Source organism: Mirounga angustirostris, unplaced genomic scaffold (assembly GCF_029215605.1).
Source record: "Mirounga angustirostris isolate CCGP_5_RB_7025 unplaced genomic scaffold, mMirAng1.0.hap1 SCAF_13, whole genome shotgun sequence".
NCBI classification, from domain to species: domain Eukaryota; kingdom Metazoa; phylum Chordata; class Mammalia; order Carnivora; family Phocidae; genus Mirounga; species Mirounga angustirostris.
The window spans coordinates 51,390,995-51,406,243 of NW_026991721.1; the positions used below are offsets into that span (position 1 = coordinate 51,390,995).

At 37.6% G+C, this 15,249-nt stretch overlaps 1 protein-coding gene across 6 annotated transcripts in view; it reads left to right on the top strand.

Annotated features, from left to right (window-relative positions):
• NARS2 (asparaginyl-tRNA synthetase 2, mitochondrial) overlaps positions 1 to 15,249 on the top strand; it is a 142,222-nt gene that overhangs the window by 102,106 nt on the left and 24,867 nt on the right. For 5 of the 6 annotated variants that reach the window (XR_010406959.1, XM_064576852.1, XM_064576850.1 and 2 more), the window contains exons 10-11: positions 8,469 to 8,535; positions 10,063 to 10,200. Coding sequence is in view for 5 of the 6 variants with exons in the window: in XM_064576852.1 (XP_064432922.1) it covers positions 8,469 to 8,535; positions 10,063 to 10,200 (205 nt within the window). In the remaining variant the exon portion in view is untranslated. The remainder of the gene's footprint in view (positions 1 to 8,468; positions 8,536 to 10,062; positions 10,201 to 15,249) is intronic. The other variant, XM_064576853.1, reaches the window with a different exon arrangement.

The following is a 15,249-nucleotide window of genomic DNA, read 5'->3' on the forward strand; positions in this document are numbered from 1 at the left end:
CACCCACCTCCCCTCTGGTAACCATCTGTCTGTTCTCTGTAGTTAAGAGTCTGGTTTGGTTTTGTTTGCTTGTCTATTTTTTTCTTTGTTTTATTTTTTGAATTCTACATATAAGTGAAATCGTGCAATGTTTGTCTTTCTCTGACTTATTTCACTAGATTCATCCATGTTGTTGCAAATGGCAAGATTTCATTCTTTTTTATGGCTGAGTAATATTCCATTGTGTATCTGTACCACATCTTCACCTATTCATCTATCAGTGGACACTTGGACTGCTTCCATAGTTTGGCTATTGTAAATAATGCTACAATAAACATAGGGGTGCATGTATTTTTTCAAATGAGTGTTTTTGTGTTTTGAGGTAAATACCCAGTAGTGGAATTACTGGATCATATGGTAGTTCTATTTTTAATTTTTTGAGGAACCTCCATCCTGTTTTCCACAGTGGCTGCACCAGTTTGCATTCCCACCAACAGTGCACAAGTGTTCCTTTTTCTCCACATCCTTGCCAACACTTGTTGTTTCTTATGTACTTGATTTTAGCCATTCTAACAGGTGTGAGATGATATCTCATTGTGGTTTTGATTTGCATTTCCCTGATTAGTGATGTTGAGCATCTTTTCATGTGTCTGTTGGGCATCTGGATACCTTTGGAAAAATGTCTGTTCATGTCTTCTGCCTATTTTTAATTGGATTATTTGTTTTTTGGGTGTTGAGTTGTATCAGTTCTTTATATATTATAGATACTAACCCTTCATCAGATATGTCATTTGCAAATATCTTCTCCCATTCAGTAGGTTATCTTTTAGTTTTGTTGATTGTTTCCTTGGCTTTCTGTGCAGAAGCTTTTTATTTTGGTGTTGTCCCAATAGTCTTATTTTTGTTTTTGTTTCCCTTGTCTCAGGAGACATACCTAAAAATGTGTTGCTGTGGCTGATGTGAAAGAAATTACTGCCTGTGTTCTCGTCTAGGATTTTCATGGTTTTAGGTCTCACATTTCGGTTCTTAATCCATTCTGAATTTATTTTTATGTATGGTGTAACAATGTGATCCAGTTCCATTCTTCTGCATGTAGCTGTCTAGTGTTCCCAACACCATTTGTTGAAGATATTGTCTTTTTCCCAATGGATATTCTTTACTGCTTTGTCGAAGATTAACTGACCATACTACTGAGTGTTTATTTCTGGGCTCTCTGTTCTGTTCCATTGATCTATGTGTCTATTTTTGTGCCAGTAGTATACATTTTGATTACTACAGCTTTGTAGTATATCTTGAAATCTAGGATTATGATACCTCCAGTTTTGTTCCTCTTTTTCAATATTGCTTTGGCTCTTTGGGATCTTTTGTGGGATTGTTTGTTCTAGTTCTATGAAAAATGCTATTGGTACTTTAATAGGGATTACGTTAAATCTGTAGATTGCTTTGGGTAGTATGAACATTTTAACAGTATTTGTTTTTCCAATCCATGAGCATGGAATATGTTTTCATTTGTTTGTGTTATCTAAAAAACAAACTTCTAAAATACATGCATGTAATGTCTGCCTGTCAGTTTTTCTCTGTTTCAGTTTTCTTTTTATTTACTTTCAATCGCTCAAATCTGATAATATATTCTACACTGTTTTTTAGCCACTTTTTTAAACCTAAAGATCTGCGTTTTAAGTATAACACATATGTTGTTCCTTCATTTCCATTACAATCCTCTACAAATAGTACTGGATATTGGACTGGTTATTTATTCCACTAAGCATACTAATCAGATAGTCTGTTCCATTTTACAGTTTACTATAAAACAAATACATACTTAATATGGAAAAAGAACAATAAGCAATCTCTTCATAAATAGTGCAAACATTTTATATAAGACTTAGTATTCATTGTATTTACAGTGTATATAGGAGGTAAGTTTGATACTCGGAAGAAGAGAAAATTGTTTCTGAACATGATTTGATATCATTCTTCATTTACTGTCATTAGGTTTAGAAAGTTTTTGTTCTAAGAGAATAAAGAATTCAACCATCCTGGAGGAGGGTAATAAGAAAAACTTGGCAGACTTGACTGAACTGAGAATTTCAGGTATCAGTGTAGGCCTTCAGGCTACAAGTTAAAAGTGATGAGTCCTGGAGCCTGAATGAATAGCAAGGCAACAGAGAATGAGATCAGAAAAAGAGGAAATAGGAGCCCCATGATAGAGAATCGAAAGGCAGTGAAGTACAAATGAAGGCTTTTGAGGTTTTTTTTCTTCACTGTAGTGTATATTAAGTATGTTAACTAACTGGAATTTAAATAAAAACTTGAAAAAATAAAAGAAAGTGTATATTGAATATTCACGATGTGCCGAGCTTGTTCTAGAATCTGAACAAACTGTCTTAAAGCAGTGAACATAGAAGACAAAATTCCCTGCCTTCATTGAGCTTACATTTCGGGGGGTGGTAATAAGAAAAAAGAAACAAGAATAATAAGTAAAACCTATAGTCTGTGAGAATGAGTTATACTAAGGGGGAAGAAACCCAGAGAAGAGAAAGAAGATAAGACAAAAGAGTGAGGAGGTAGAAGTTTTAGATAATATGACAGAGAAGATATCACTGAGATGACTTTTCAGTAAAGACTTAAAGTGAGAGAACTAGCTGTATGGATATGTGGGAAAAGAATATTCTAGGCAGAGGGAATAGCAACTACAAAGGTCTCGAGGTTGGAGCATGCCTGGTGTGTTCAAGTAATAGGAGTGGATAAGGGAAAAGGATAATAGAAGATAAAGAAAGGAGGTGAGAGGTGGAAAAATCATGTAGGGCCTTGTAGGTCACTGTGAAGAGTTTGGGTTTTTGCTTGAGTGATGTGGGGAAGCCATTGAAGGGTTCTATACAGAGGACTGATAAGATCTGAATGGATTTAATAGGATCACTCTGGCAGGCTTTAGAGTAAGAGCAGAAAACCAACCAGGAGATTATTACAGTCATCTGGGTGAGAATAAATGATGGTTTGGACCATGTATTAGATTTATACAGAGAAACAAAACCAACGTGATGTATATAAAGAGAAAGATTTATTTTTAAGGAATCATCTCACACAATGTGGAGGCTTGTTGAGTTCAAAATTTGATGGAGTAGTTCAGTAGGCTAGAGACTGAGGGAAGAGTTGGCAGCTGGAGTCTGAAGGCATTTTGCTGGCAGAATTCCCTCTTTCTTGGGAGAGGCCAGTTTTTGTCCTCTTAAGGCCTTCAACTCATTAGATGTGGCCCACTCACATTATGGAGGGTAACGTGCTTTACTCATCATCCACTGATTTAAATGTTAATCTCATCCAGAAACACCTTCACAGAAACATCCTGAATGTTTGACCAAATATCTGGGTACCATAGCCCAGCCAAATTGACACATAAAATTAACCATCATAGGCCAGGATGGTGGCAGTAGAGGTACAGAGAAGTTGTTCTATTCTAGATATATTTTAAAGATAGAACAAACAGGATTTGCTGAGAATGGGAAAGAGGGAGAAGTCAGGTGTAACTTCAAGTCTTTTGTCTTATACAGCTGTAATGGCCATTAACTGAAATTGGGAAAGCCATTAGAGTAGCAAGAGGTTGGGGGGGGGAAAGGGGTGGTATCACCACATGATACATCATGTATCATGTTAAGATTGAGATGCTTTTCAGACATCCAGTTGTAGATGTTGGGTAGGCAGTTTCAGATGAGTTCTGGACATTGCATATTGATAAAAGTAGTAAGTAAGCAGGGAAGGAAAAATTAATTTGGACATCCTAAGGAATCTGTGCTGGTGACAGAAAACCAGGGAGAACATCTTAAGAGACGTTATCCACATCCTATCTAGTGAATAAGATCTAAGATGGGAAAAAAATATCCACCATTTATTGAATATTTTCTATTTGCCAGACATCAGTGATAAACCTTACATACATAAATGTAAAAAAGTTCATTGTATCTTCACAACTCTGTGAGTTGTTTTATTGCTCTTTTGTGGATGAAGAATCAACTCAAAGAGATTAAGCAAGTATAAGATGAAATGGAAATTCAAACCCACTTATCTGATTTCAAAGCTCATGCTTTCAACCACTAGGCTTCGAAAGGGCACTGGAATTAATGCTAGGGTAGTTGTATCTTTTCACTGTCCTTATGACCCTCACATATCACTTGTGCTTTGGAGTTCAGGTCTATAAAATATTGAGGTTGTTAAATGACCTCATGGGCTGTGCCACATCGGTCATTGCCAGCATCACTGTCCATTCCACAGCGTAAATCATAGCTGTGGTTTAAACGTATACCTGTGATGATTTGTTTAGTGTTTGTCACCTCCATGTGGTCAGGGACTTGTTGATTTTGTTTACTGTTACACCCCCAGTGCTTAGTGCCTCTAACAGGAACTCAGTAAATATTTATTGAATAACTGAATGAATGAGTAAATGACATTTGAGTAGCCCCGGGGTGAGAGTATTCTCCTTTAGGCTAGGTCCTCTCCCTGAGATTTCCTGTTAACTCCTGTCACTCTGTACTTTGGGCACTGAGTGTAGTGATCTATGACGCACAGGACCTGGATTCTAATTCTGGCTATACTTCTTATCAGCTCTTAATGAATGTGTTAATACTTTTCAACAAATATTTATTGACTATCTACTATGAGTTAGGCACTGTGCTAGTCATTGATGATCCAGGTCCTTTTATGGAATTTAAAATCTAGAGAAAAAGATGAATAGTTAACTGTTTGCATGATTATTTAATTACAACTATGATTAATAGTAAATCTTTAACCTTTCTGAACTTGAGTTTCCTCACCTATAAAGTTATAACTTGTCTGTCATATCGTTGAAAGGATCAATTGGGCAACTGCTTAAGCAATGTGCCAGACTACATAACTTAACAATCCTGCTATAAAACATCTAAAAATGCTTGTTAAAAATTATAAAAATCCTTTTAATTACATTGTTGAGTTCACTAGAAAGTAAGAGAAGTTCCAGGAGCTACAAATGAAGAGGGAACTGAGCACCTGGGGAGTGGGGGGAATACATAAATGGCATGACACTGAGGTTTCTCAACGTGGAGGGTATGGTAGATGGCGGGGGCGGAGTTGGGGGGAGGGAGTTGCCAGTCTTTGAAACCAGAGATTTTAACAGCCGTAAGAGGACATGAAAATAGACTTAAGCATGATGAATTAGAATCGAGATACTCCCCAAGTACACATATGCATACATATGCACACACATGCACTCACACACGGAAGATAACCATGTGACTTGTATTCCTTTGCATAAATAGATTTCATTGTATTCTTGACTACTTATAATTGTTATATATGAAAATAAATTATTTAAAGGACTTATATAATAATTGAATTTAGCCTTTACCAAGCAGAAATAGAATTCAGTTTTTTTATGTCTCCTTTATAGCATTAGGTTTTTAAAATAAAGAGTACTTACCTTCTTTTGCTCTTCATTTATCTGTGAATTTGAGTCAAAGAATGCTAATAATTTTAGCTTAGCAGTTCTAACCTAACAGCTTCAGAATAATTTTCTTAAACCATAAAAAAATTTAAATATGAAGGTAGTTTGATCCTGCATCATGCAGTATCACTATGTCTCTTCCTCCTTTGCTCAAAGTACTTTAGAAATAGCTTCTGGGAGGAAGAGAGATTATTCTCTGTACATATCAAAAAAAATTAGGAGAGAGAGGTGATAAAGGCCATTAAGGATACCCAGTGTCAGAACTGTAATCTGAGCTGAAAAGCTCTGCCTCAGCTTAAGGTGTGGGAGGGGTAGAGCAGAAGATCCAGAATAACAGGAGATACACAGAAAGTCATTTTTAAAAATAATGTAGCGGTAACGTATCAATGGCACAAAATCCCTATGCTTCCCACTTTGACTGCTCTTATATTTCTCAGTATAATGAATAGATCATATCAAGTAATTGATGTAATAGAACAATAGACTAAGCAGAAAAGAACTTTAGATAGTATAGTCCAATCTCCCTATTTTATAAGTACAAATACTTAATTTTTCTAATGGTTGTATAAAACATTACAAAAATTTATAAAATGCTTTCATTAAGGTGAAGTGATTTACATAGTAGCTAGTAAGGGGTAGAGTCAGAGGGAGAACTCAGAGCCCATTGTCTTTGTTTTGGTTGAGCATATTAAACTCCCAGGTGTTTTAGGCATAATCTTAGTAGTTAATAGCTTAGGCTTTGGAGTCAGCACATCAGTTTTACTACTTACTTACATGAGTGATTTTGGGCAAATTACTGTCCCCTCTAACCTTCCTTTTCCCTTCTATAAAATGTGTTTAAAAATGACTACCACCACCAACACCACTTTCATTCTTGCCTTAGAAATTGTTATTTAATACTAATATTTTAATTTGAATAAAATTTTCATCTTGGAAAAATATCACTCAAAACATAGCTTTGGAGGCTTTATTTGTGCCATATACACAACTCCTTCCAATTAGTTATTATAGGTATGAATTTAATTTTTACGGCAAAGAGTAAGTATGTGTTGGGTAACTTATCTTTTGAGTTTAAAGTCCTTTAGAAAGTTTGTAGATTTTTGGTTTTTGTTTGTTTTGTTTTGGGGGAGCTTGGGGGGCGTTGGATGTTTTATTGTAGATTTTTGTTTTTAATCATGCAAAGTACTGTTGCAGGGGCACCTGGGTGACTCAGTCGGTTAAGCATCTGCCTTCCCAGGGTCCTGGGATGGAGCCCTGCGTTGGGCTCCCTGCTCAGCAGGGAGTCTGCTTCTCCCTCTCTCTCTCTGCCCCTCCCCCTACTCATGTTCTCTCTCTCTCTAATAAATAAAATCCTAAGGAAAAAAAAAATGTTCAAAGTACTGTTGCAAAGTGCATAGGGAAACTGACATTTTCGTATACTACCAGTGGGCATAAATTGGTGTAACACTATAAAAGGGAAGCAGTATCTTTGGCACTATCAAAATATCTGTAAATGTGAATACACTGTGATCCATTAAATCCATTTTTTCCATATGCAAAATTAATATATAAGAATCATTTGTGATAGATGTATGTAGTCATGATTTATGATAGCAAAATATTAGAAACAGCTAAAATATCCATCAGTAGATGAGTGGGTAAACTAATTAGGATACAGCCACAAAATGGAATGTTATATAATAGTTCAAAAAATGAAGAAGCCCTTTCTTTATATACTGATATGGAAAGATCTGCAAGGTATATTATTGAGTCAAAAAAGATGGAAGAGTGTATATGGCATGTATACTCTGGCTGCCATCTATTAAACAAAGGAGATTGTATATTAATATTTGTTTATAGATGTAAAAAACCCTCTGGAAGGATACACAAAAATCCAATGACAGTAACTGTATGTGAGGAGAGGAGCTACGTGGCTATGGGACAGGGTGGAAGGGAGATGTACACTCTTATACGTCTTGATTTTTTTTTTTTTTTTTTTTTTACTATGTTCATGTATTACCTATTCAGTTTAATTAAAACAATGCTTGGCTTGGCTTGGCTTGGCTTGCTTTAGACATGAAAGTTTCTTACTAAGGTAACCAATGACATTTTTCCTAAACAGTCTTACCCTGCTTAGCATATGTTATAAGCCCTGACCGTGGCCTGAAAAATCCATAAGATCTGACCCCTGACTATCTTTCTTATCTAATTTGCTGGCATTCTTCCCCTTGCTCAGTATGCTAGAGGCACATTGACTTTTTTGTTCCTGGAATGAGCCAAACTGTTCCTTCACTTCAGGCCTTTGTACTTACTGTTCCTTTTGCCTAGAATACTTAACCCTCAGATATTTATATGGTTCATTTCCTCACTTCAGATGTCCCCAGCTAAGTGAGTCCTTTCTTGACCATCTTATCTAAAATAGCACCCCTAAACACCCTCTGTCTTCTTACCTTGCTTTATTTTTCTTATAGCACCAATGGTTTCCCGCATTATATTCTTTCTGTTTACTTGTTTTTCTCCCCACCCCCCACTTACTCCCATCACTTACACACACAAATATCACCTCCATATAGGCTTTGTTTTTATTTACTGTCTCTCCAGTGCCTAGAATAATGCCTACCACATAATAGGTGCACAATAAATATGTATTGAATGAAGGAATGATGACTTTATGGAAAGACTTTTGCTCTTTCAGCCTAAGTATTTCACACCTTTTATTAGGGCATTGGCATAACATGAATTCAGAGAAAATCTTTACTTGACTGGTTCTTCTGTATACACTGCAAGTAGATCAGGAATGGGATTACTGAATGGCCACTTCTCTTCATACTGATCAGACGCTCATATGATTAGATCAGCCTTAATTCCTGATTGCTCAGTGATGATTTATTTATAATCATTCCTGACTACTCAGTCATTAGTATTCATTTGTGATCTCAAAGATTGTATGGGAATAGGCCTTTTGTAGTTTTTCAGATGGACTAATTAGCAATATACCATTGTATTGACCGTTCTCTGCTTTTACCCTGTTCCTTTCCAGCATTTCTTATACGGAAGCAATAGAGATCTTAAAGCAGGCATCTCAGAACTTCACCTTCACCCCAGAGGTAGTATTTATATTTATATTTTTATTTTTATATTTTAACCCCTCTTGTCCTTATCACATTGCATTAAGAATCCTGGGGCACCTAGCTGGCTCATTCAGTAGACCATGGAACTCTTGATCTCAGGGTTGTGAGTTCAGGCCCCAAGTTGGGTGTAGAGCTTACTTTAAAAAAAAAAGAATCCTTTAAAATGATCTTATTTCTCTGGGCACCTGGCTGACTCAGTTGGTTAAGCCTCTGACTCTTGGTTTTGGCTCAGGTCATGATCTCAGCGTCCTGAGATCAAGCCTGGCATTGGGCTCTGTGCTCAGTGCAGAGTCTGCTTGTCCCTCTCCCTCTGCTCCTCCTCCCATGCTCTCGCTCTCTCTCTAGAATAAATAAAATCTTTAAAAATAAGTAAAATAAGTAAATAAATAATTTTAGTTCTCTTATTAGCACTGTTTAGTACTTGCCCATCTTTAGATTGGCTTTTTTTGATGTTTGCTTAGCCTTGTTAAAATATTTAGAATAAATAACAACTTTGAAGTTGAATCATATCATTTTTAATAGTAGTGGCTAAAGGATTATAAAGAAGTTTCCCAAGTTTAGGAAGATGAAAATCCTTGAAAAGAATGGTAATATGTCGAGAGAGGCCACATGATTTATCAGTGGGCATGTGCATAATATTAGAGGCAAGTCTCCTCATTCCTATGCCAGGGTTTCTTTCCTATAATTAAGATATTGGCAGACAAGTAGGAATAATATAATGTTAGGAATGTACTGTAATAACTTTGTCTTCAAACCATATACCAGTCCTATCCCCAGTTAAGTCAGATCCTCCTATGAGGTATAATAGTTGTGCTTGTTATATTTATAATTAGTTATTTTGTTTATGTTATCTTTTATTTAATATTTGTCTCCTACCCTGGAAGCTTCATGAAGTCAGGAATTCTGTTTTTCTTACCACTGTGTTCAGTACCTAGCATGGTACCGAGATTGAATAGGCACATTAGTATTTGTTGCATAAATAGATGAACAGTGTTATTAAGTATTCATCAGAGCATCTGATATATGAATTGACTCTTTTATTAAAAAAAAATTTCACTGAGAGAAGACATCTAGTCAGAGATAGATTCAATATTAGGAATATTATCTTTCATCATTTAATTTCCTGCAACCTAGGAACAATAACCATAGAAGAAGCTCTAGGCAATGTTAATAAAAACTATGATTTTGAAGTCAGTTTTCACACACTGTTGTAAGGGTACTTTGTTTTCCTGCAGATGCTATTCATCTGCTAAATGCTGCTCCCCAAGATCGGGGAGAAAGCATAGTGTTAATCTGCTTGTTTCAGCTTTCATTTTCCAGGCCTTCAGATGTTCTTGTAACACACCTCCCTGGCTTAGTTATCTGTGTAGCCTCAGCAGACAGCTCCACACATCACTGTACCTCAGAGGAAGCCCTTGGAATGGATACAGGTTATTTTTGGGTACTGCATTGTGTATTTCAGGTCTGTCTTCTCCTTTGATAATTTCTTTTTTCTCATTACAGTGGGGTGTTGATCTACATACCGAACATGAAAAGTACCTGGTGAAGCACTGTGGCAACATACCAGTCTTTGTCATTAATTATCCATTAGCACTCAAGCCTTTCTACATGAGAGATAATGAAGATGGCCCTCAGCACACAGTAAGAAAAAGCACTAAATAAATCGGGGCTGGTCATCTCACAGAGTCTGGGTTTTTCCCTTGATTTAATTTCATTTATCCTTTGGCATATTTTTAAAAAATTATATCCAGCACACTTTACATCTCTTAAAATGATAAAATTTCTCAAAGGCACCTCTGAAAAAGTGTTCCTAAAGAAGATCCCAATGTTCTATAAGCGTACTTGTTATTTCTATCGCATGGTGTCCTCCTTCGTTTAGCAGATGCAAATGTAAATGTGTTTGTTTTCTTCTGTTTTTTTAAATAACTGGGAGGAAGTGTCCCAGAACACTGTTTAGCATTGCCAGGTCTACTGTCAGCTGAAATACTGGTAAGGAGACGGGCGGGGGGAGGCGGGGTGCGGGGAGGGGCGCTGCTGGGCAAGAAAGGAAAGCAGTGGCATGATCAAGCAGAGGAAGAGCTAGCTCGCAGAGCAGGAAGCTCAGAGTACTTTGGTTTGGTTGTCACACAGAAATGGGGAGGAGAGGGGATGGAGGGATCTGAGAGGTCTAGGCAGATTCTCCTGTCACTTCTCTTCTGACTCTCTTGTCTCTGTCTCTGTCTCTCTCTGCTCTCTTTTGCCTGTCATGCTCTGTCCTTTTTTCACCCTTAATTTTGATTGCAATGTGATAAGGACAAGAGGGGATAAAATATAAAAATAAAAATATAAAATATAAATACTACCTCTGGGGTGAAGGTGAAGTGGCACCCAGTTACCTTGAATCTTCCTTTTCTGGATTTCTATAGAATTTAAAGAATTAGTAAAACTGGTAGCATTGTGTCTATTTTTTATACTCTGTAGGTTTTGCTTTCTCAAATGAAACTCTTAACTTCTTCAGGATGGGTATGAGTTTTTTATAGCCACCATGGCTTCTGCTGCTCATTCCTCATTCCCTCTAATGTGACTTCCACCCCGTCATCATACCACTGAAGCACCTCTTTCTAGGGTCAGTAATAATTGTCGTGTTATTAAATCCAGCAGACTTATTTTTACTTCACCTCTCAGCATCACTCAGCACTATGAATGAGTTTCTTATTCTGAAAACTCTCTCCTCCCCTGGCTCCTGTGACATCGTGTTCTCCTCTGTTCTCAGGGGTTATTCTTTCTCAGTCCTATATAGGTTCATCCTCTTCTACTAATCCAGTAGGTGTTGGGATTCCTCAAGACTCCGTCGTAGGTCTTTTCTCTCTCGGGTGATTTCATGTGTATTCACAGCTTACTATTTATTTTCAGACAACTCAAGACAGTCACATCTCTAATCCTTACTTCTGCTCAGAGCTCTTATTGCAGTTTATATATCTCAAAGGCATCTCAGCATAATCTAAAATTGAACCCACCCATGATTTCTACTCTTTTCTCCTCCTTCCACCAAATTTGATCTTCTTTCAGTGTTCCCTGTCCATCTAATTATGCAAGCCATATATTAGACTCATCTTTGAAATCTTCATCACTCCCTGTATCCAAGCTGTTAGTAAGTTGTCATTTTTATGCTTTTACATCTCAAACCCATCTCCTTCTCTTCATTTCCGCTTTTACCTTTTTAGATTAAGATACCATCATCTCTTGGGGCACCTGGGTGGCTCAGTCATTAAGCGTCTGCCTTCGGCTCAGGTCATGATCCCAGGGTCCTGGGATCAAGCCCCGCATCAGGCTCCCTGCTCTGTGGGAAGCCTGCTTCTCCCTTTCCCACTCCCCCTGCTTGTGTCTCTCTCTCGCTATCTCTCTGTCTGTCAAATAAATAAATAAAATCTTAAAAAAAAAGATACCATCATCTCTTGCCTGGATTATTTTGGTAGCTTCCTGACTGGTCGTCCTGTGTCTGCTCTTGCCTCCTCTGAGTCAGTTCTCCCCACTTCATTGTAAGCTTTTTGAAAATGTAGATCTGGTCATGTTATCTCGCCTCTCAAAACCATTCAGTGGCTTCCCATGCTTTCAGTATTCAAGTCAGAATCTCTTCTCTGGCCTCTAGGCCCCAGTGTCATCTGGCTGCCTGTCTCTCTTGCCTGATGTACTGCACTGCTCTCCTTTGCTGTCTCTGCTCCACTCATATCGCCCTTCCATGTCTTCAGACATGCACTGCTTTCTCTCACCACAGTATCTTTAGACATTGTGTTCCTTCAGTCTAGAACAATCTTCTTCACCTAAGTAATTTTACTGTTTCTCCAAATCTCTACTCACTCATCATTTCCCTGGAGAAACCTTCTGTGACCCTCTAGTCAGAGACCCCTGTTAGATAGTAAAATGCTACCATGTTAAATTTCAGACCCAGAGCTACTAACTTGTAATTCATCATAATCCTTAACACAGTTGTAATTTTACATTTATTTTTATGACTGTTTAATTAATGACTCTCCTCTTTGCCACAGAACTTGAGGACTTCCTTTTCACTCATCATGGTATCCATAGTGCCTAGCATAATGCCTGGAACACAGCAGGCACCTAATATCTATTTGGTGATAGGGGATTGAACAGATGGATGAATCGAACCCAACACAGCTGTAGACACACAGAGGACAAGTAGTGAGTGAATGACTTGATTTGCTAAGAAATTTCTGGGAAGCTAAAGAACAGCTTTTACTCTAAATTTTTTGAGTGGTGGTAACATAGTATAAAGGAAAGTCCTGTGGCTTTAGAATCAGACACTCTTGGGTTCAAGTCCCAGGTCTGTGTGTTATAGACCATGTGATCTTAAATAAACCACCTAATTTCTTTGAGTCTTAGTATCCCAATCCATAAAAATAAAGATGATAATCTTATTCCACAGTTGTGAGGATTAAATTAGACAATATATGAAAAATATATAGCACAGTGTTTGGAATGATAGGTAGTCAATAAACTTAAAGCCCTCTTTCTAAATTTTGATAAAATCTTTATTGTGATAAAGCACGATAATGTTAAAATATGTGTGTGTTTTGCAACATCAAACATGCTATTACGCAAGATTCTTTAAAAGGCAGTTCCCTTGTAGACTGCAGTCACAAACATTTTTTACCTTTAGAAGTACCAGGAGGCCTTCATCATGACAGACTTTCTAGTAATATGGTCTCACAGCTTGAAAACTGAAAGCATTATAATGATACTTTAGTGTACTTATATAATTTATACAGTACTACAATATATAGCTTCTCATAGCTAAATTATTAAAATACAATTTATTGGGGTGCCTGGGTGGCTCAGTTGCTTAAGCATCTGCCTTCAGCTCAGGTCATGATCCCAGGGTCCTGGGATCGAGCCCCACGTCGGACTCCCTGCTCAGCAGGGAGCCTGCTTCTCCCTTGTTCTCTGCCTGCTGCTCCCCCTGCTTGTGCTCTCTCTCTCTCTCGCTCAAATAAATAAAATCTTTAAATATATATATAATTTATTTAAACTATATATATTAGACGTAGATTATAACATTGATTCATTAACAACCTAGATTGCTTTTCAACCCACTTGTATAGAGTGCCTGCTTCTACCCCTACTTTCTTTCAGTGGTGAATGAACAGGCTTTGGGCCAAATAACTAAGTTCTCGGTTTTGTTCAGAAGGACTGTAATAACAGGTTGTGGGTAGGGTTACAAGAGTTTCTACAGTGGGTGCAATGCAATCTGAAAAATTAAGACATATATTTCATAGATGCCTTCCCTAGGGCATCAAAAGGGAAGGGTAGAGAAATGTTTAACCTACACTTGTAACATTTGGCTGGAGGTCATAAATAGTAAATTGGTATATTTTTATAGCTACTGCTCCTTTTCCTTTCTTTCTGCACCCCCTGATACCCTCCAAAAAAAAAAAAAAATGAAGGTACGTACTATTTTGTAATGAAAAGTATACTCTAGTCTAAGGAGTTAATAGTGCCAGGTTTGAAATCCATCTTTCTTACTAGTTAGCCATCAAGTCTCTCCAATCACTGAGCCTCTGTTTCTCCCTCTGTAAAATCAGAGAGTTGGGTTAGATGACCTCAAGAGTACCAAACAGCTTTAAGATTCTCTAATTTCAAGTAGCCTAAGTTTTTCCCCATTTGGACATATAAGAATAACTTGTAAATTAGCAAACATATTTGATAATTTTAAGGGGGCAGATCATGGGCATAAAGAAAATTAATATAAGCAAACATGCAAAATACTGTATGCCCCTGGGTCTAGGTTCCTAAGTAAGTCCCTCAAAGTCAGATGCCAAGTTTTTAGCTAGGCTTTGCAGAGAATATCCATTCATTCCAACCATTGTGATAGGGAAAAGTGACTGCCCAACAGACCCTGATGAGATACCCAGATCACCAGATAACGTTCTATTTTTTTAAATTGTATCAATATTATATAGCAAATTATAAAAATTTAAGCATTAGTGGGCATGCAGTAAGTACACATTGTCAAGTCAACTTGGAAGAAATAGTACTCAACCAAGGGATATCTAATGAATTTCCCTGGCTGGTGCTAGTTAACCAACCTGCATCAAACCAACAGAGAATAGTAATGAAGGGAATGGCTAATTTTTCCCATACCTAGGACAAATGACTATCCTGGGAATTTATGTCAAAGTTGAAAGTACGCATTTCAGCCCATCTAAAATGCTCTCAGACTAACCATTTACTAGCCAAAGTCCATTTTTAGACATTGCTACCTGCAGCCCATTTGAATCTTCACACTGTCCCGTCTGGAAGGCTCTCAATCCTGCCTGTGCCTCATTGATTTTAGGGGCAAAATACTGTGTCAGCAGTGAGAGCAAAAGCTCACAGAGGCTGAAACCACAAACATGTTTCCTATGGTTTGTGGAACATTCTTCTTCTCTTGATAATAATATGTAATGTTGCTCCGTTGTTGACAGCAGCCTGTGAGAAACTGAATAGGGAGGTGTTCAGTTTGTGATTTTCATTAATACTTAAAAATACTGAGGTAGGGGGGCGCCTGGGTGGCTCAGTTGGTTAAGCGACTGCCTTCGGCTCAGGTCATGATCCTGGAATCCCTGGATCGAGTCCCGCATCGGGCTCCCTGCTCAGCAGGGGTCTGCTTCTCCCTCTGCCCTCTTCCCTCTCGTGCTCTCTGTCTCATTCTCT